Source organism: Gavia stellata, chromosome 30 (assembly GCF_030936135.1).
Source record: "Gavia stellata isolate bGavSte3 chromosome 30, bGavSte3.hap2, whole genome shotgun sequence".
Taxonomy (NCBI): Eukaryota; Metazoa; Chordata; class Aves; order Gaviiformes; family Gaviidae; genus Gavia; species Gavia stellata.
Window position 1 is genome coordinate 481,394 of NC_082623.1, and position 19,532 is coordinate 500,925.

The following is a 19,532-nucleotide window of genomic DNA, read 5'->3' on the forward strand; positions in this document are numbered from 1 at the left end:
GTGACCTGCAGTCTCATGTCTTGGGTCTGCAGGGTCTCAGGTCAAATGATGTTGTGCTGTGCGGATGGCAGCCAGCTCAGAGAGGTCCCTCTTGTAAGGCTAGGTTTTGCTGAGGGTAACTTGTCTCCCTCATGCTTCAGTCCTTGTCCTTGGCACAAGCCTCCTTCCTCCATGCATTTGTCCAACACTGATTCCCACTGATATTGGGGGGGGTGGGGTGTCACATCCTTCCTTAAGCTCATGAGCCTGTGATATTTATTGGAGGAAAGAGTAAAGTAAATGCCTTTATTTTTATGTTGTGCCTCCTTATTCTCACATTACAAGAGAGAAACCTGTCTGTCTCTGCCATTTAGTCTAAGCAGTCTGAAGGAGCCAAGCAGTGTGCTGTCTATACACAATGATCAAAAACAGCCCCTTCGTTGTCATATGAGTCTACCCAGTGCCTCAGATGGCATTTGACTAGGATTGTTTTGCTCATTAGGGGATACGGCCCATTCATTCCCATTGGTTTTGACCATGCCAGCTTTGAATTCTGCCTCATCTTTCCTCATAGTTGTAAAAATTGATGCTCACTTACAGTCACCCGGACATAACTTGCTTTAGACACAGGTAACAAGCACGGTTTTCTTCATGTGAAGCTGCTCATGAGGGCAGGGTTGCAGCTATCAAGTATCAGACCTCCTGAAGAGCCTTGTAGCCCAGAAGCATCCTTGGTTTTTCCAACTACCAGCTTGTCTAATGCACCATTTCATGCAGATGTTGCTACTCTCATATCCTAAGATGATGACAGGTCTGCAGTGGGCAGCTCACAGTGACTCTCTAATGTGCTAAGGGCTTAAGACTCAGCAGACTCTGGTCCCCTTGAATTGTGGCACAGTCTCCTCTGTGAGGGTCTCTCAGACCTAAGCAGATAGATGGTGAGCCTTTAGCCAGAGATGGCAAAGACTGAGACAAGCGCAATCAGACAGATTCCTCCCAATGCCTAAACTCAGGCTTTGTCACCCACGGAGCCAACCTCCAGCCCTCGTTCCTGGTGCTGTTCTCTAGTTTTTCCAGTTTAGAGCAGGCTTGGTCAATAGGATATGCCCCTACTTCCTTGGCTCACTCTCTCCTCAAAACCAGCTTTCTATCCATGCACTGGAGAAGCTCCCTGTGGTGTCTGGCATGACCAGCGGTCACAGAAAGATACTGCCCAAGGACATACTGTCCTACTCCAGCATCACTGGGCTTCCTCTTCTCTCTCCAAAGCATGTGAGACACTAATACTCCTTGTGCTGTTTGGAAATGTCCTAACTTGCTCCATAACCTGGAGCAGCTCAAGCAGACCACCCTGAAGGGGCAAGTGTCTCTGGTTACTCCTCTTCATCCCTTTGCAGGCCGAGACTGGGCTGTGATAAGATGCTAATGCTGAAATGCAGTTTGCAGGGGATTCTCTCGCTGAAGTGCTTTCCCTCTTAGCAGAGAGGGGACACAGAGCCTGGCACTGGGGTTTATTCTGTGCAAACCACAGCATGACTGATCAGAGACTTCTGTCTGTCTTCCCCACTAGAGATCTGAGCATGAACAACATTAGCCGGCTGCAGCCCAGCACTCTCCGTCACCTGCGCTTCCTGGAGGAGCTGTAAGTATGGAGCGGCCGTGCGGGCAGAGCATGGTCGGGGTGGCGGGGGGCGGACACTGGAGTGGGTACCTGTGGCTCCCAGCATTGCAACTCCCAGCATTGTCACGGGGGCTACTGCCTGAGATGGAAGAACGCTGCACACTGGGATAGGGTTTATTTCCTACTCTAGCTATAGGACTTGATTGAGGACATGACCTTTAGGCTGAGATGGTGCATGTGCCAAAAGCCAAAATAAAAGAGGACCCAATCCATTATGCAAAAATCAGCACTGTACTCTGGAGCAGAGCCAGCAAACAGGGACTTTCATTCACCCTTCTGCATACAGGGTCCTCCTCACAGCCTCCTGCAGTCCACAGACACCTTAGCTCCCAGGCACTTTGCAGTTCAGATGGCAATGAGCCTGGGCAACTGAAGTCCAAAAAATTTGCCCCAGAGGCTGAGTTGTCCCGCCATGCACCAGTGTGTAGTGCGGTCTGAGCAGGCACACTCAGAAACAGCAGCAATCCCAATCCCTGGGGATCGGCATGTGGCTGTGTGTCAGTGAAGGAGTGGCCCCACTTCTGAAAGTGTGAAAATTAACCACGAGCATTAGAAACCACTGGAATCCCTTGGGAGCCCCAAAAATGGGAGCCTGGGGGGCAGAAGATTGAGGTTGGCCATTTCTGCATGGCTAAATTGCACCTGTATGGTCTTATTCCACTTGACCATGAGAAATACCTCCAGGTGTTATTCTCATACTGTTGCTCCTTTCAACACAATAGCTTCTGTTGGAAAACGCAGTTTCTCCAAAACACTATTATTACATCACATGAAATACTAATATTAATGCTGCATTTGATGTATGTGTTGTAAACTTACTGTATATATAACACTGCAGTTTAATCTGTCTGAATTAAACACTTTGACTTTACTGAATCAGTTCTTGCATCCACCGCCACACACGGTGGATGCATTTCAAAAATGGTAGTTTCCAAAATGTCAGAATTTCCTACAGAAAAGGTGTTTTCACTTCCCTGAAAGGAGGCGTTTTCATCTCCCAGATGTACTACCCCACATGCTCTGCAGTGGAGCAACCCAGAATCATCAGCATCCAGTACTACAGCGTAATGCCAGTGATGTGCACAGGTTGGGGTGCTGGCCTGCCTAACACCTTACTGACATGAGCCTCTGCACTGTGTGACAGTGTGCAGTGTTCGGGCACCACTGTCATGAGCAGAAAGTCCTGTCTGTGCAGTTAGAAAAGAGTTTGCAGATGAGTGTACATACTTATGTGGACACACAAATGCAAAGACAAACTTAATTTTCTGAACATTCATTCTTGATTAAAGAGATCAGACCAGATACTGTTGTTCATTATTCCCATTACAGGTCAAATCTGATAATTATCAAATCATAGTATAGGTTTTTAACTTCAAATGGTCTTGCAACTCATCTTCATCTGTCTATAGCTTCTATTCATTAGACTTGTAAGGACCCCAGCTACCCAAATTCCCCTCCCCATTAGGCATGTACCGACTGAGCAGGAGCAATTTTTTATCCTTCCTTACCTCTGGAGCTCGAGTTACCCACAGAAGGTGGGGTTTTTGAGACCATGCACCCATCTTGTAGCCTTTCTCTTTCCATTTTTTCAGTATCTGTGTTGAATTGTGGACACCCAAAGCATTCAGTAGGGTTAGTACAGCTTTTCACACACATACTCTGTTGTATACAATTAACAGTTGTCTTGCGGCAAGCAATCGTGTCCTGATTAAATGTCATGTACAAACAGAATAGTCTCAACCAGCAGTGAATAAATATTCATAGGCTTCAAAAGAACCAGCTTCCCACAGCCAAAAATAATTATGAATTAAACAGATGAAGAGGAAAAATTTAAACAGGAAAATCTGAAAAATAATTGGAAGTTGTTAGAGAACATTTAACTAGAGGTTCAAAATGCCAGAAGTCCTCATTCGGAAAGCAAAGGTATTTTGACTAGGAAAAAACATCGCAGTTAGGAGAAGAATTGGTAACTGCAGCATTATTTATCTACGCATACCCAAGTTCATGCTTTGATAGCAATAATACAGTAATCCTATTTATGGAAATCAAGAATTTGATATGAAATCAAGCAAGAAAGGATTTTTGTGTGTTATCAGAAAGCTAAAGTGATTCTTTCAACAACAACATTTAGACAGGGACAATGTGTGTATACATATTATTCACAGGGCTGTCATCGACCAGTAATACAAATTGCTTGGCATTTCCCCTGCTCTTTTCACTTATATCTTTACCAAACTTTCATCCCAAAACATTACCTCAGGACCACCACATTCGGGATGGGATCACCCTCTGTGCCAGGACATGCACAAGAATCAAGCAAACAAATCCTGCCTGTTTACACATCCTCAATAGAAGTTTGTTCAGGTTTCACAGCTCAAATCTCTGCAGATTTCATCTACTCCGAACGTATTCCCTTGGGTCTACTGCTGTGACATGCAGCACATGAGACCAAGCCTTCTTCCCCCCATGGAAGAACTGCCCATCCTGGGACATGCTGAGCCAGTGAAGACCAGAAAACCCTGACGAGCAATGAGGGACAGTCCAAGTATCTCAGTGTTCGTGCCTCCTGGGGAGGAGGAAGACCTGCCTGCCTGCCTGCCCTCCAGGAAGAGAAGGGCTGACAAGGAAGAGGGCTCTGCTGCAGCCCGTCCTCACTGCAAGTGCCTGTCTTTCAGTCAGATGGAAACCTTTCAGCAGGCTTCTCATCTCCAGGAATTTTGGGTGACCTTACAGCCCCAGCCTGCCTCATACCCTGTTATGTTCCCTGTTACATCCTTGATAAACTGAATAAGTAACAGGCTGGAGGACGCAGCAGCTGAGGACAAAACTGGCAAAATTCAATTCAGGGTGAACCAAAACTGATGTTCTGGGGCTTTTGTCAACCCAAAAGAGTTCTTTGACCTGAAACAAAAAAATTTGTTTCATTTTCAGGTTACTTTTTAACCTTTACTCTTTTACTTTGGGACAAACTTGAAAAGAAAATGGAATTTCAAATAGTATTTGCTTTATTGCAAAGATGACTTAAATAAGATGCTTGAACATTCTGAAAAAAATCACAGGTTCCTCAGCCAAAAATATTTGCCAAATTCAACACAGACTTTCAAATCTCCTTTTCAGGTCCCCTGGAAACTCTGAAATGTTAGGGTTGTTTTTACCTTGGTCTAATGCTGAGAAACATCACAGAAACTCCTGATACCCCTGGCCCTTGAACACATGTGAATGTGATCTGTAACCCTCATCTTCTTTGACAGTCAGAGAAAGTCCATGTTCCTCTGCCTCCTCCATGAGCTCCTCATAGTTCCTCTCTCCTGCTCTGCCGCTGCCAATCTTCTCTCGTTAGATCTAATCCCAGTAGCCCAGGGTCACAGCAGCTTGGAGGAGAGCTGGTGTTTCACACATTTTACGATTCCTCTTCTTTCTGTGCCTCTATTTTAGCACCATCTCAGGCTCCCCATAAAGGTGGAGTTTCATGAAAGTCACTGGGAAGGGGAAAGAAAGCTGCAAAAAGGGGTAGATGAAGCACGTGTGTCCCATGGACACTGAGGACAAATGCGCCATGTTGCACACCCTTCAGGCTGCTCTGGAGCGCTGCGAATCCAGGTTGCTGGATCCACCTGAGCCCCGAGTACATCAGTCCTCTACAGGCACCCATGCCGGGTGGGGGCATGCAGGGAGCAAAGGTGAGAGCAGGGTGGCACCTGAGCGTCTTGAGGACAGCGAAGCAATCACCCATGCCACAACACAATGTCCAGTCAGGCTGTGTCCCACAGGACATTTCTACGTTGCCTCAGGTCTCCTCCGCAGACCAAATGGCTGTGTTCCACAAGGGATCGGAGGCAACACTGTAGTTAGGGCACAGATGAGGGCACCAGGACTGCTCCAGTTCAAACTGCTCTCTCACTGTGTGGTCTTGGTAAAGCAATTTTCCCTGCCAGTGCCTCTATTTACCTATCCATCCAGTGACGAGAACGGGCCTCTCAGGTGTGCCGGGACCTGTTAGTCATTAGTTTTTATGCAAGCTGCCCAGGAAGGTATTGCGGATGCAGTTAGCACTCATGCTCAGAGGCTGCCAAGAGACAAGATTCTCCAGTCTCAACCAGCTTTGAAGAGACACCACCACTAGGATTCCTCTCCAACGGCTCTCCATCAGTCTGTGCTCTCCTTTGTCACCACCAGCATCCAGCTCCAGTGGGGAAACAGCGCAGAGACAGGAGAGGCTGCGCTGGGAGCAGGCACAGTCCTAGCCCAGGCTCTCACCAGTCCTTCCCGCCAGAGAAAGCCTCCAGTGACAGAGGTGTTCAGACCTGGGCCTCACACAGGCAGGGAGCAGCCTGGAGTTTAGTGTGTCTCCTCTTTGTTTCTTTCTTTTCTTTTTTCTTCTTTTCTTTCTTTCTCTCTTTTTGGCAGCAGGAAGATTGTTTAAAGTTGCTAATAAATTCCAGTTAATGAAGCCTGAAAAGCCAGAGCTGGGAGCCAAGAGAAACAAGAGCAATCAGTACAGAAGGAATAGAAAGAGGATCTTGAAAGCCGGCCTGGGAATAATAACATGTTGAAATGTGTTCGCAGGCAAGGGCTTTGTTACCGTGCTTTGAATCCAAACACGAGCGCTTGGTGCCAAGAAGAGAAACTGCAGCCAAAGGCAGGTGTTCATTGCCATTCACCTCTTGCTTCGGGGCACAGCGGCAAGATCAGACCCCTTCCCAGCCACTGGCTCTTTCACCTGCCTCTTCTCAGGCCCCGAGGGCAGAGGGACTCACTGTCACGGGGAGTGCTGTGCCTCTGCATCGATGCAGGCACAGCCGGCTCAGGACCCACACAGTGGCCTCCCCTTGCAGGCTCTTCCCTTTCCCAGGAGGCTCCTGCAACTCAAGGGACTGGAGGCCAAGAGACAACATAAAAGCAAAACGAAATAAAATGCAAGCGTGTGTGCTGGGAATGTGAACACAGCAGCCCTCTCCTCCTCCCCTGCACCAGGGAAGAAACCCCCTTCCCACTCCTCTTTACATGCGGGTGCAAGGACCGGAGGAACCATCACAGATTACGGAGCACCAGCACTGCTGCAGTGTGCCCCTGCCTGGTGTTGGAGCACCCGCCAGCACTCACATCAGCTCCCAGACATCTGAAACATCCATCTTTGGGGGTATTATCCAGCATAGGGTCTCACTCCAAGGCAATCTTATTCTTGTGAGAGGCAGCACTGCAATAATGCTGGCTTTGGGGCATGACTCCTTCTGGACTGATAGCTGTGTAAAGGGGTGCTGACATTTCTGGGTGATGTTCAAGTGTGCTGGCACCATGGTGAAAAGCCTGGAGCAGTGCAGTAACATATCTGGAGTAGGGTACTCCTAGAAGAGCAGCTTTGGTGGGTTTCTATGACAGAGCAGGCTCCAGAGATCTCTGGCAGAGAGACAAACACTTGCAGGGCCATGACCTTGCTTTGCCATGTTGAGATTTGGAGGCAGCATCACTGCTCCCTTGGTAGCCGCCTTGCATGACACAGCTCTCCACTTCCAGATGGCTGTAAGTGAGGAGCTGCAGTTCCTCTGAATGCCTAGGCACCATGGTTCCCCCAGGACACTGCCTAGCTCCTGTGTCTGAGAAGGTACCAGGATGCTGCGATGGAGCACACTGCTGTGGCTCTTCTGCAACTTGTTAGCAACAAGGGAGCTAGCCCTGGTTCATCCAGGACTTTCTGTCCTCCTGGTTGACATTGTTCCTCGGCAGAGAACAGCACTGATTGTCAATTCAGTGGGTGGGCAACAGCAGAGAGAGGGTTAAAGAATAATTCTTCTGATAAAGCCTTCCAAAGGTGCAATCTGGCATGGTGCAAAGACAGATGTTGGCCAAGGTACAGGTGGGGACAGGAGAGGAGGGCTACTAGGGGGTTCTCTATCTTGCACGTTGAAAAATGAAGCCAAGTTATTGAAGGAACCCAAGTCAAATTCAAAATGTTGTGAAAATTTAGGTATCTCACTTCTTTTTCTACTCCAGTTAGGCTGGGGATAGTGTTCAGCATATGAAAAATCCTTGCAAATGAGAATAGCTGGCCCTAATTTTCCTGAAAATTGCCTTCCAAATGACTAACTCTGCACTGGGGTACCCCAAGTGGGGCACCCAGAGTAGAGTCAAAAGTCAAAACTGCTCTGAAGGTTTGGAGGGAACAAATGTCCCCTGAAAACCTTGATAGTTTATAATGTAAGGGGATGGAGTGAAGGCATTCAGTGTCCTGTATTGGGTTGTTCATTAAGAAGTTGTGTCTTATTAAATCTTACTTGGCAAATGAATCCAAACTAGCTTGCATATGAACATTCGTGTGGGTTGAAAACTGGCTTGAGGACCATAAACAAAAGAAACGAATGCCATCAATCTATCGAGTTGGAACAGGCATTCGGTGGGGGCACGGAGAGCAGAGTTAGAAACAGGCCTGCTTAGTATCCTCCTCAGGGATGGAACAAGGCAATAAAGACCACGTTAGAGACACCTCCAGGTGATACCAGACTAGGACCAGCTGCAGATTCCTGTGTGGGAAGGGAGAGTCCAAGCCTGGCTCTTTTCTCAAATGTACCATGTTTTCACTTGCATGACTTAATTGGCTTCATTCCTGTTTTGCACCAGCACAAGAACAAACTCGAGCGTAACACGGAGCCCTTGGTCCCCTGTGCACCCAGGGGATGGCACGGTCTTGGCATGGTGACACTGTTTAGACAGGAGCACAGAGTTTATCTGACCACAGTTTCTGCCTTGACAGTGTTAGTGCTTGAGAAATGAACCAGAGCAGGAGATCAAAGAGGGAGGCTGACATGCTCAATAAAGATCTGGCAAGGGGAAAATTCCACTAGGATATGGACACACATGTTTGTCCTGTCCTGCCAATGGGCAATGTTCCTGCCTCCTAATGTGAACGATAAGGGCACCATCGTGTTGCCTGAGCATATGACATGAGCGATCATGCCCAACAAACAGCCTTTGGGCATGCCATGGAAGTTGTAGTATGACCAAGAAGCCCAAGATACAGGAGGGGGTGGGAGCCTGTGGTAACTGAACTGCAAGCAACCATGAGGTGGTAAACCATGAGTTTGTTCCAACTTGGAGTGTATTGGGAATGCAGATCAAAGCCTGGAGGAATGTTCCCAGAAATCACGGGAGTGGGGAAGGGGGGGGGGAGCAGAATCTAAAATCCACCGAACACGTGAGCTTTCCAAAGCAAGCCAGCCAAGTCCGGCTCCCACCCTTCCCTTCCACCTGCCCCTTCTCTCCCTCTTCCATCAGTCACTTTAAAACCAGAGCTTTCCCTTTCTCCCAACCCTATCTCAAGGTGTAAGCTCCAGGGCAGCAGGGCATACGGCTGAATCAAGTCTGCCTATCCTAAAAAGAGGCCTGAGCCGGCCTGGTGCAGAGCTCATGTGCTGCAGACCAGACACTTACCCTTGCATGAGCAGCTCCTCTTCCCGCTCTGTGCTTATGGTGCAAGGGAATGCCACCTCTCTGTCCTTCTTGGTGGGGTTATTTGCTTCAGTCTTCTCCACAGAAGGAGCAAATGAAGAGCTGTCTCAGGGGACGTCACACTGGCAGCATCACTTTAAATGTTATTGGTCCCTTTTAAATAGAAAGGAAGGGACTGTTTCGGTGGAATTCCTGTGGGATCTGGCTTCTGGAGATGTGTTCAACGGGTGTCTGTCTGCCAGGCTGGGACAATTCTGAGAAGTTTGAGTGAGAGGGACAGAGGGAACCAAGCACTAAGGAGATTGCTGAGTGACCATGGACAGAGGAAGGGTCAACACAGGGAGTCTTTTGTGTCTTGGGTCTCTTACATGAACTGGCACAGGAGCTCATGACATGGAAGCAAGCATCTCTTCCCAGTGTCACTCCTCCTGCTGGACAGGACACCCCAAAAGACCTACCCATGCCTGACCTACTTTCAGATAGATGGGACAGCTGTGCCCTCTTACCTGGGACACCTGGCTACAACCCACAGCATCATGCAGCTCCTGTTCTGTGAGGTATAGCAAACCTTCAAAGCCCACACCTCCAGACCCTGTGTGTATGTCCTGGCCATGTACCCCTCAGGGAAAGCAAAACCTCAGCCTATGTGCACGAACACAGACATCTCCCACCTCCCAGCCTCTGCATGCATACAGGTAAGCAGAGCCCATCTTGGACCCCAACGGCACTGGCAGTTGCCTTGGGAAGTGGACTGAGTGAAGTGGTTGTGGCTGGTGCCTCCCTTTGTGCCTGCTCCTTGGCTTGGCATGGAGCTCTACACCTTGGGGAGAGGAGCTAGGCTGCCCTGGCTGTGGGGAGGAGGTAAAGCTAGAGAGAGAAGACCCAGAGGCCAGAGGTGAGCCGGGGACATGGCAGGGCCATGGACAGAAGCAACAGCAACAGGGGGGCATGGCTGCCTTTCCTGGGGCTGGGGGATGCTTTGTGCCTCTAAATTCACCCAGAGATGGTGCCCAGGGAAACCAGGGCATCTCCTGCAGAGTTTTTTCCCCCCTTGTGTTCTGTTTTGCCCATGGTGCTGAGATGCCACTAGCTGGCTCAGCACATGTCCCACCAGCACACAGGACTCCCTGCCACCCTGTTCTGAGGCCAGGAGCCCCAGCCTGGGCTCCATCCAAACTCCACACTCCTTTTCTGCTAATCCTGGAGGTCCCAGATCCATTTAGGGACCTGGCAAACACTCAAACACACCCAGGAAAATGAACGTAAAGGTGCAGATCTGCCAGGAAACAAGTCGAGATGCACATTTAACTGTGAATACATGTAGACTGCAGCCAGCGAAGGCACGGGAGCTGACAGGAGCTCCAGGGATGTGAGGACAGACAGCCCCCCACAAAGCAAGTGCAGCCTGGTAGGACTGATGCTGGGAGTAGGCTGAGGATGCCGTGCAGAAACACCTCTCCTCCAGGCGAGCACTCCAGTCTCCTGGACAACATTCTCTCCCATGTGGAAATCAGCAATCAAAAGGAGCAATTACCCCAAATCACAGCCCCCAAGTGACAAATAGCCCAGCCTGCCAGGCAGCTTGCATACTGCAGAGAGGCAGGTTACAACCTGCTCACACACATTAAAGAGACGACCCTGTGCTGTTTATGCTGTCGGAGGCCTAATTATGGGAGCAATTTTCTCTAGATTCCCGAGGGGAGAGACAGGGAGGGAGAGAGCTCGGGCACCCGCACATGCCTGCCCCACCACTGGTGAGCGTGGCTCCCCAAAACAACTCAGATCCTCTCCATGACCTTTGCAGAGTCCTCACTGCAATGCACTCTGCTTCCAGCCTGGATTACTCTGCTCATCCTCGACACCTGTCTCTTTCGCAGCCAAAACATCTAAAAAGAAACGGGCTTTGTCAATGCTAAATGAATACAACAAGCTTGCCACCATTTGTGCCTGAACTCTTGGGCCTGGTTTGGACTTTCTGAGAGATTGAAGATGAGCCTGGCCACAAATGATGTTCACTGTCTCCTTTGGAAGATGTAATATTCCACTCCAAGTCAAGCGGACAACAATAATTTCTTACCCTGTGACTATGGAGAAGACCAAACTTGACCTCTGTTTGACCACTTGGGGATCAGAAAGTAAAGCACAAATGCAGTAATAATTTGGGGTCTTAATCAGGTTGTTGAAACTGTCTTCATGATTTCTGGCTGATGGGCATTGGGACTTGGTCCATGTTTGTCCTCATGGGAGAAACAGGAGAAGAAGGAGAAGATTATCCTTAGGTCAAGTCTAGACTCAAGAGTCCTGGACTTTACTCCTGGTTCCACCACAGGCTCCCACCATGGTCTCTCAGGACCACTGTCATCATCAGTGAAAGTGATGGTAACAGTGATGCAGTTTCCAATGTCAGTGAAAAATCCAAATATCTGTTAATGTCCCAGCCTGCTCTGGGTCTTGCTAAAATTTGAGTGCGCTGATCAGATGATGCTGTACAGTGGTGAATCCCACAGATTTCCTTGGATAAATTCTTTCAGCCAGTTCTGAACATTGCCTCTCGGTCTTTGTGCTGTGTCCCCAGTAGACACACTCTCCTTTGTGATACTGCTTTTCACTTTTGTCTTCCTCTCCCATCCCTCCACATTCATCTCCTTCCCTGGCTGCACTGTCCCTATCCTCCTCTTCCTTCCTACAGTTTTGCCCAGCCACAGCTCATTCAAGAACCATTTTTGACTTTTCTGTCCTGGATTTGGAAACCATACTCAGATGAGCTGGCTGTATCGTGGCACCTGCATCATACTCTCCATCTCCAGCCTCTTCCCTGGTCTCCCCTCACAGCAGTGATACCAAACTCTCGTGTGTTGAAGGAGCTGGGCCACAGCTGTGATCACACATGTCAAAGCAGGGCTGGGAATGAGGGAGTGGAAGTAAATCAGGTGGCATCGAGCTTTGATGGACAGGACGAAGGAGAACCTGCAGGATGCAGAAACAGGCCACATGCAGGCAAAAGGGACAGATAAGGGTCAATGATTTAGGGACAGTCTTCCCAGAACCATGCATATGCAGAAAATAGCTCTTCCCCTGCTCCACCCTCACTGCCAGGTGTCTGGTGTAGAGCAGGGTCTACGACAGGTTGTAGGTTGGTCAGTGCCCTCAAGCAGAGGTCCCTCTCACAGGCAGCCTGTCCTGTAATTTCCGTGGAGCAGGTTTCTCTATGGGTACCAAGGGAATGACTTCAGCCATGAGCTGTCACTGGATGCTGAAAATGCTGGATTCACGTCTGGCAGGAGTAATAAGCTATTATTTCTTTGCCTGTTCCCCAAGCTGTAAGAGGGGATCATACGCAAACGTTGCCTGAGCGCATGACCACGTCCCAGCTTGCAGGTGTCACAGCCTCCTCTCCCCAGGGGGGCTGCGGCAAGATGCATGAGTTGTTAAGCCTCTGAAGACAAGGACTGTCATTACAAGGATGTTGAGGCATTACTGGCTCTTCTTTTCACTGCAGACGCCTCTCGGGAAACCAGATCTCCAGGATCCCAGGGGAAGCTTTCTCTGGCCTCTACAGCCTGAAGATTCTGTAAGTAACTCACTCCCCTCTGCAGAGCCACCTCTGCCGCCACCTCCCCCAGCCCCTCATGCCAGGCACTGGCCATGCAATGAGTCTTGGAGCCATCCAGAGGGGAATGAACAGTTACAAGGTGGTGTGGCATCAGTCGTTAAACCCACACTGGCTAACATGCCCCTTGGTGAGTGGGGAGCTGTGTCCCACCCCAAGGACCACCGGCTCCCCACCCCCACCCCCCGACTGCTTCCTCGCTTCTGCTACAGCAAACCATGAACAGGTCACTTCCAGGGCACAGCCCTCCATGTTGTGTGAAAACGCACTGCAGGAGAATCTGCAGAGGTTCACATTTTGCATAAAACTCACCAAATGCCCTGATGTGGTGTCCCCCAGATGTGTTGTCCAGACACCAAACTGGCCCCCATCTGCTCTGCTGCAGCATCTTGGGGCTGGGTTAGAGACACCCAAAGGTCCGGATATCTGCAGCCTGGCAGGCGCTGCAGAAAGCTCCTGTGCTCTGCCCAGCTCAGCTGCCTCTTTGCAACCAGCCTGCCCTTGCTGCAAACTTCTGCATGGCCCAGGAGGCTTCTGCAAGGCTCTGGAGGGACCTGCCCCTGGGAAGGGTGGGATCCTTGGACAGTCTGACTTCAGCCTGAGCCCTGCCTGCGTACAGGGGTGATGGGGACACAGGCAGCTGGGTCCAGGAGCACTGCAGACATCAAGCCATGCCTGGGAACCACCAGCCCTGGTAAATGAAGGCTTTCTTGTCATTGTGGGCAGGCCACCCACCTCTGCCTGCCCAGTGGGGAAGGTCTGAGTGACAAAGGTTGCCAGGAAGTTCCTGCCCAGGGTATTTTCCCATGGGCCAGGGTGCCTCACTGCTCATGCAGTCACATCACTTTCTGCTTCTGTGTGACGGTCCAGCAGGGTCTGTGCAGGGTATTGAGGTGGGAGTCCCTTTCTCCCTTTCAGGAACCATCTTAAACATCTCCTGCAATAAACATTTCATCCCCAAGGGGATGTTTTGAACTCAGCCGCAATGTGAAATTGTTGTAGCCGGTCCAGTTTATACAGAGCGAGCAGGTACAAACCTGCTCCCAGGATTAGAGAGTATAGGGCTGTTTACTACGTCTTCTGAAGATGTAAAGTATGAATCCTGCCCTAAATCTCAGGGCTTAGAGATTTATCCATCCCCTGCATTAGGCAACAAATCAAAGGAACTGAGGAAAAACCGCAGCTCTCCCACCCAATTTCAACAAGAGGAACTTTCTACTCCGGGAACGCGGGAGCTTTTAAAGCTGCTTTTGATCAATTTCTATTTGTGTCAGGCCCAGGTAACTACTGATGCAGAGTACAAGAGCGATGCCTCCCTTCCAGAGCCAGCACAGCTCCCTGCGGGTGGCAGAAGGAGAGAAACATACTCTCTCGCCCCCCCCCACCCACTTGCAGATGGGCTCACGGCCACCCCGTGTGCTCCACCACGGGGCAGCACCAGGAGGGACATGTTCACGAGTGACGCCGTTGTAAGGAGAGGCTTGAAGGATCAGAGCATTTCCAGCTGGGAAATGGTTGCATGGAGAATCTTGCTCCAGTCTGTCTTGTGAGAGCTGAAGTTGGTGTCCCCATACTTCAGGACAACCTGCCTTGCTCTCAGCCAGGCTGTGCCCAGTGACACAGGGTGGCACCTGGGCTGTCACACCAACACTTCTGGCTGCAGGGCTGCCTTAAATTTACTCTAATCCCCAGACCTTTCCCATACAGGTATGCAGAGGACTAGCCCAGCTGCAAGGCCAGGGAAGGAAGGGTTGATGCTCACAGTGACTGGCCCATCCAGACCCTGCCATGGGCCTCTTATTTAAACAAGTTCTTGTTTCCTAAAAGCAAGGGCACTGCCAGCCCTCATTTCACTGGGAGAATTTCACTTTCCAAAGACTCTGATGCTTTCCTGGCCAGGTTTTCAGGGGTTTGTTGTCCTGTCATGTGCTCTTGCTATAGGAGATGCTCTGATTGCTTTTTATAATGATACTGTGGGCTCCACAGGAGTGAGGTCACTGGCAGATGCAGCTGCGGGTCCCTGCGCCCTCTGGGAACAACAGTCATTCACCCTCATCTATTTCTCTGTCACCATGAGAATGAGGCCAGCAATGAGGGACATGGAAAAGATAGGCTGGTCCCTGAGAATTTGCTGGAACAGGACTAGAAATTTTGCCAGGACAGGCCTTAGGAGCATCAAGCATAATTACATTGGAAGGGCTCTTGGCAAGGATGGTGAATCCCACTGATTTCCTCTACAGAGAAAAGACTGAGGAAAAGGACAAGGTGCTGAAGAAGGCAGGTGAAGGCCACCATGTGTTTCCTTAAGGTTGTGATTCAGGTCCTTCAGGTCACTGCAGCAGTGACCTGGTTGGGGCTGGTGACTCTGCAGCAGCTCAGCAGCAGCTCAGCAGGATCTGCTCCATCTCCCCAGGGACTGGGGGGAACAAGTGTCATTCCTGGCACCAGCTTGCTAAAGAGTCATGGGCCACTTGGCCTCCCCTCTGACCTCCGCCGGCCAGGAGTGTGCGTGCAGGGTGCCTTCCACAGCAGCACCACAATCTCACTGGCAGCACAATAAAATCACCAAAACCTCCTGCAGGGAAAGGTGATATTATTGCCATTTTACTGGCTGGAATTACTAAGGCAGGAACTGAGCATGGAAGCAGGGTGTCTCTTCCCAGCCCATTGCAGAGCACCTTGCACCTTCCCTCAGAGTCTGGTTGTGGTCAGGGATGGAGAGCAGAGCCTGGAGAGAGGCCGTGGGGCTGGCTTACCCTGCTCCTTGTGCCCTGGGAGTGACCAAAAATCCTCACCCTCTTCCCAAGCCATGCCTCAGTTCCCTCTTCCCTTCCTGCACTTCTCCACCCCCATCCAAGCCTGCTGAGGCCAAGACCCCCCTGATGAGCCGGCTGCTCCAAGATCTCCATGCGACCTGGTACTTTGAAACTGAGAAGAGCAGCTTCAACCCAGAAGACTGTAGAAGGCATTTGGGGCTAATGGGGAACTGCAGTGATTCATAAGATATGGTCATTATGGATACTATGGATACTACACAAATATGGGGGACTGTAAACAGCTGTAAATTGGTGTAAACTATTGTGCCTCGTAGCACACAGAAGTGTGTTGGGCAACTGGGAAGCATCAGCTTGGCCCCAGTTACGTCCCTGTCCTATGGGGCTGCCGTGAAGCTACACTGTGCAGAGCACTGCATTTCACAGTGACAGGAGCTGCTCACCGCACTGTTCCCCGTCCAGATCAGATCCTTGCTCCCTTAGGACCAGTATAACCACTCTTGCAGTCATGTGCTTTTCTCTGCACTTTAATCTCCACCAAAAAACCACAGATCTTGAAGGAGGTATCTGGAGAGGGAATCTGAAGAGCCCATGAGGCAGGAAAGATCAGAGAAGTGCTGGCATGTCAGGTATTAAAAGACAGGAAGAGGGAAGAAAGTCCTGTCTCCTCACTTTAGACAGAGGCAAAGCATCGAGTTTATACTTAACCATTCTGGCTGTTGAAAATCAAGAGAGAAGAGGACTGAGGGAGGGCAAGTCACCCTTCAGGCTATACACTGAGCTTCCCTGGGGGTGCTGGGCACTGACAGCCAGGAAAGGCTCAGAGACAGGCTGCTGGGCTGGATACCAACCTGCACCCAGACAGCAGCAGTGATGTTTCTGCTCCTCTTGATGCTGGGCAGGCTTTGGCCAGGCCGTGCTGCCCCATCTGGGATCTGCCCTGCAGGATGTGGGGCAGCGGGAGAACAGCCAGAGGACAATGGGCAGAAGGATGAGGAAATGCCAGACCCTCACCTGTGGGGAGACGTGAATAGAAATTACAGGGGTGGTAGAAGAATGTAATTGGGATAATTCGGTCTAGACGAGAAAAGGCTCAGGAGGCAGTGTGGAAATGTCAGGCACAGAGATGTGCAGGGTGCTCACACACCACTCCTCACCGGTGGGCAGGGCAGGGCTGGGCGTGTTTGAAGCGGCGCCCTCTGCCCGTGCCCTCCTCCTGCATCTCCTGTGCAAAGCTGGTCCGTGGGCAGCGCAAATGGCCCCAAGCGTCTGGGAGCACGCAAGGGGCATCCGAGCCTCAGACACTCTGGCAGTCTCAGATCCCTGCTCCATCGACGCCTAATTTCCCTCTAATCACTCTGCTGTACCCGACTCCCACCACCCTGCCATTCTCAAAATACTTCCCCTGTTCATCTTCCCGGGTGAACTTCTCACCGCCTGCTCTGCGTTGGACACGGGCCAAGTGCAGGGACCACAGAGCACCACAAGCTTCCTCGCTGATGCACCCAGAGCCCATTCCTGCAGGGTGCACGCTGCAAGGCTGGTGGGACCCCTCTGAGATGAGTGTCACCCACGCAGGACATGGGGCTGGTGCCTGCTGGGAGAGGTGTGAACTGTACCCTGGCAAGTCTGTAATCATCAGCCCTGGCTGTCCTTCCACGCTTGTGAAAGGAGAGTGTAAGCCCCAGTGATCGATCCCATGGGTGCTCTCTGCAGCCCACTGGGATGGGGAAGCTCATCCAGGTGGACAGCTGTCAGACAAGGACCAATACAACTTCTGGGGCTCCTGGTCCCGCATAAGGTTTGCTTCCGCAGCTGAGGTGTGCTGGGGAGATAGGATACTGGGTCCTGCAGCCCAGTGAAGTACAAAACCAGATTGCTTTATTTAAAAACAGTGAGAAGGATCAGGGGTCTGGTGATGAACTAAGGGAACGATGAGTCAATTGAGGTTACTTAATCTGAAGTAGAGGTGATTAAGGATGGACATGAACCTTTAAGGACAAGGAGCTGCTTGGAGGGAAATACATATTCTCCATATCTGAAGAGAGGTTTTGGAGCTGATGGCACCAGGGATATTCAGGACAAATTGCGTCTACAGATATGGATGCTCTGTCACAGGTTGGCTGAGGTTTGATAGGTGACAGGCATGGCTGGAGCTGGGAACAGCTGCCCCAAACATGCGCATCTGAAACCTGTAGGTATTCAGGAGCTGACTCACACCAGAATCAGAGATGTTACCTGTGGTGACAGGAGTGTCCCCTAAGGAGACAGGCTGGTAGCTGGAGATGGTAACAATATTCACCATTTAATTTTAATGTGCTAGGGCCTTAGAGCTAATTGCGGTCATGTGCATGTCCACAAGTAAATTCTCACATGCATCTTGGGCTGTCAAGGAGCCTGGTGCTTTCCCAGTCCTTCCAGAGAATTAGTTTATGTTTAAAAAAGGATGGGAAACACCCTGGGAATTCCTCTACAAACCTGCCTGTGCAGATGGTCCTCTCCCTGCCCTCGGAGTGAATCCCAGAGCTACTGGAAACAGGACCAGATTCTTGGCTCTGCCTCCTTCGGCTGCTTCACTGCACAAAAACCACCTGGAAAGTGGCCATGAAGATAGGCCTGTACAGAAACTATGCAGGGGTACACCCGGGGAAGCAGGTGTGTGGAGACTTGGAAGAGAGAAGTGAAGAGCCAGGCTGCCCCACTACCAACAAAACATCGTGACACAGGGGAGTATGCTGACGTCTTCATGCACCGAGCCTTGAGCCAGCCCCCAACCAAAGGCAAGGAGAGATGTGGCCTCCTTGGCTCCCCTCAGATGAGTGCAGACTGACAGTGATGGATGTTTAGCAGCGGTAGCTGGTGCTCTGACGTCTTCTCAACTGGTGGGTACATCCCTTTGCAAAGAGACTTTGCAAGTGCATCTCTCCCAGGGGCTCTGCTCTGAAGCATGGCCAACCCACACCCTCCCTATGGAGGCTGATGCTCCTGGGTCCATGCTTCACTGACAGGTTCATTAGAAACCAGCTCCATAGGCTGGTTTGTCTCCTCTACCAAGGTCCTTCCCTTGTGAAATTAACTCCTTAGTCCATGCTCTCCCAGCCTTGCAGCTTTCCAGCATCCAGAATATGCTGCTTAATCAGAGTTTCTGGAAAACTGGAAACTTCCCCCGTCCTTCCAGACCTCCTTGTGAGCTGCCTGGATGTCACTCACCTCCGAGTGCCCTGGCTGGAGCTCCATCAGCCAGGAAGCATCCATCCCAACTGGCCATGTGGCTGACCTTGTGCTGCCACGGCTTCACACCACATCCCACCCTCGCACATGTATCCCTCATCGAATGCTCAGCTGCACAAGCAGGATTGCCAGGCCTCTTACTTTCCTGGCTGAACATGCTGCAGCAGCAGTAGCACTTACTAGCCAAGAAGGAATCCCACACCAAACTCCACAGGGAAAGACTCCAAGTACAACCACAACCTGAGCCTGCCTCACCCCAAAAAGTGGAGGGCAAAATGCCTGGGTGCATCCTCTTGGCTGCAGACCCCGCAGCCGCAGCAGCCAGCTGGGGTGGCCCACCCCACTGCTCCGTTCCTCAACAAGCCTCAACCAGTCCGTATGAGCGTGCAGACCCAGTGCTGCTCACAGCCTGCCTGCACAGACAGTGGCCTGAGTGCTGCCCAGCACCTGCCTGCATGAGCATGTTGACCCAGTGCTGCCTGCAGCCACTCCCACCCACACACTGCCCCAGTGCTGCCCATGCTGGTCTCCATCAACAGGTAGGCTGGAGTGAGCCTGACAAGAGTGGCCTTGCTCTGCAGATGCCACATCTCCTGGCTGGATGGACCCTACCCAATGGCCACCCCCAATGGTCCCTCCTCTTCCCCCCCCTGAGCTGCAATCACAGCATCTCATGTGGTCCAGGACAGGCACTGACTAGCCTGGCTTGTGAACACACATCAAAAGACGTCACCAAAAAAGCCATATTTCCCCAGGATGGCAGGTTTGCAGGCGGCTTGGGACACTTCAGAAATCGCCAGACAGATCCTACCTC

At 50.8% G+C, this 19,532-nt stretch overlaps 1 protein-coding gene across 1 annotated transcript in view; it reads left to right on the forward strand.

Annotated features, from left to right (window-relative positions):
- LGR6 (leucine rich repeat containing G protein-coupled receptor 6) overlaps positions 1-19,532 on the forward strand; it is a 148,202-nt gene that overhangs the window by 51,250 nt on the left and 77,420 nt on the right. Inside the window, exons 2-3 of the mRNA XM_059831199.1 lie at positions 1,550-1,621; positions 12,603-12,674. Coding sequence (XP_059687182.1) covers positions 1,550-1,621; positions 12,603-12,674 — 144 coding nt within the window. The remainder of the gene's footprint in view (positions 1-1,549; positions 1,622-12,602; positions 12,675-19,532) is intronic.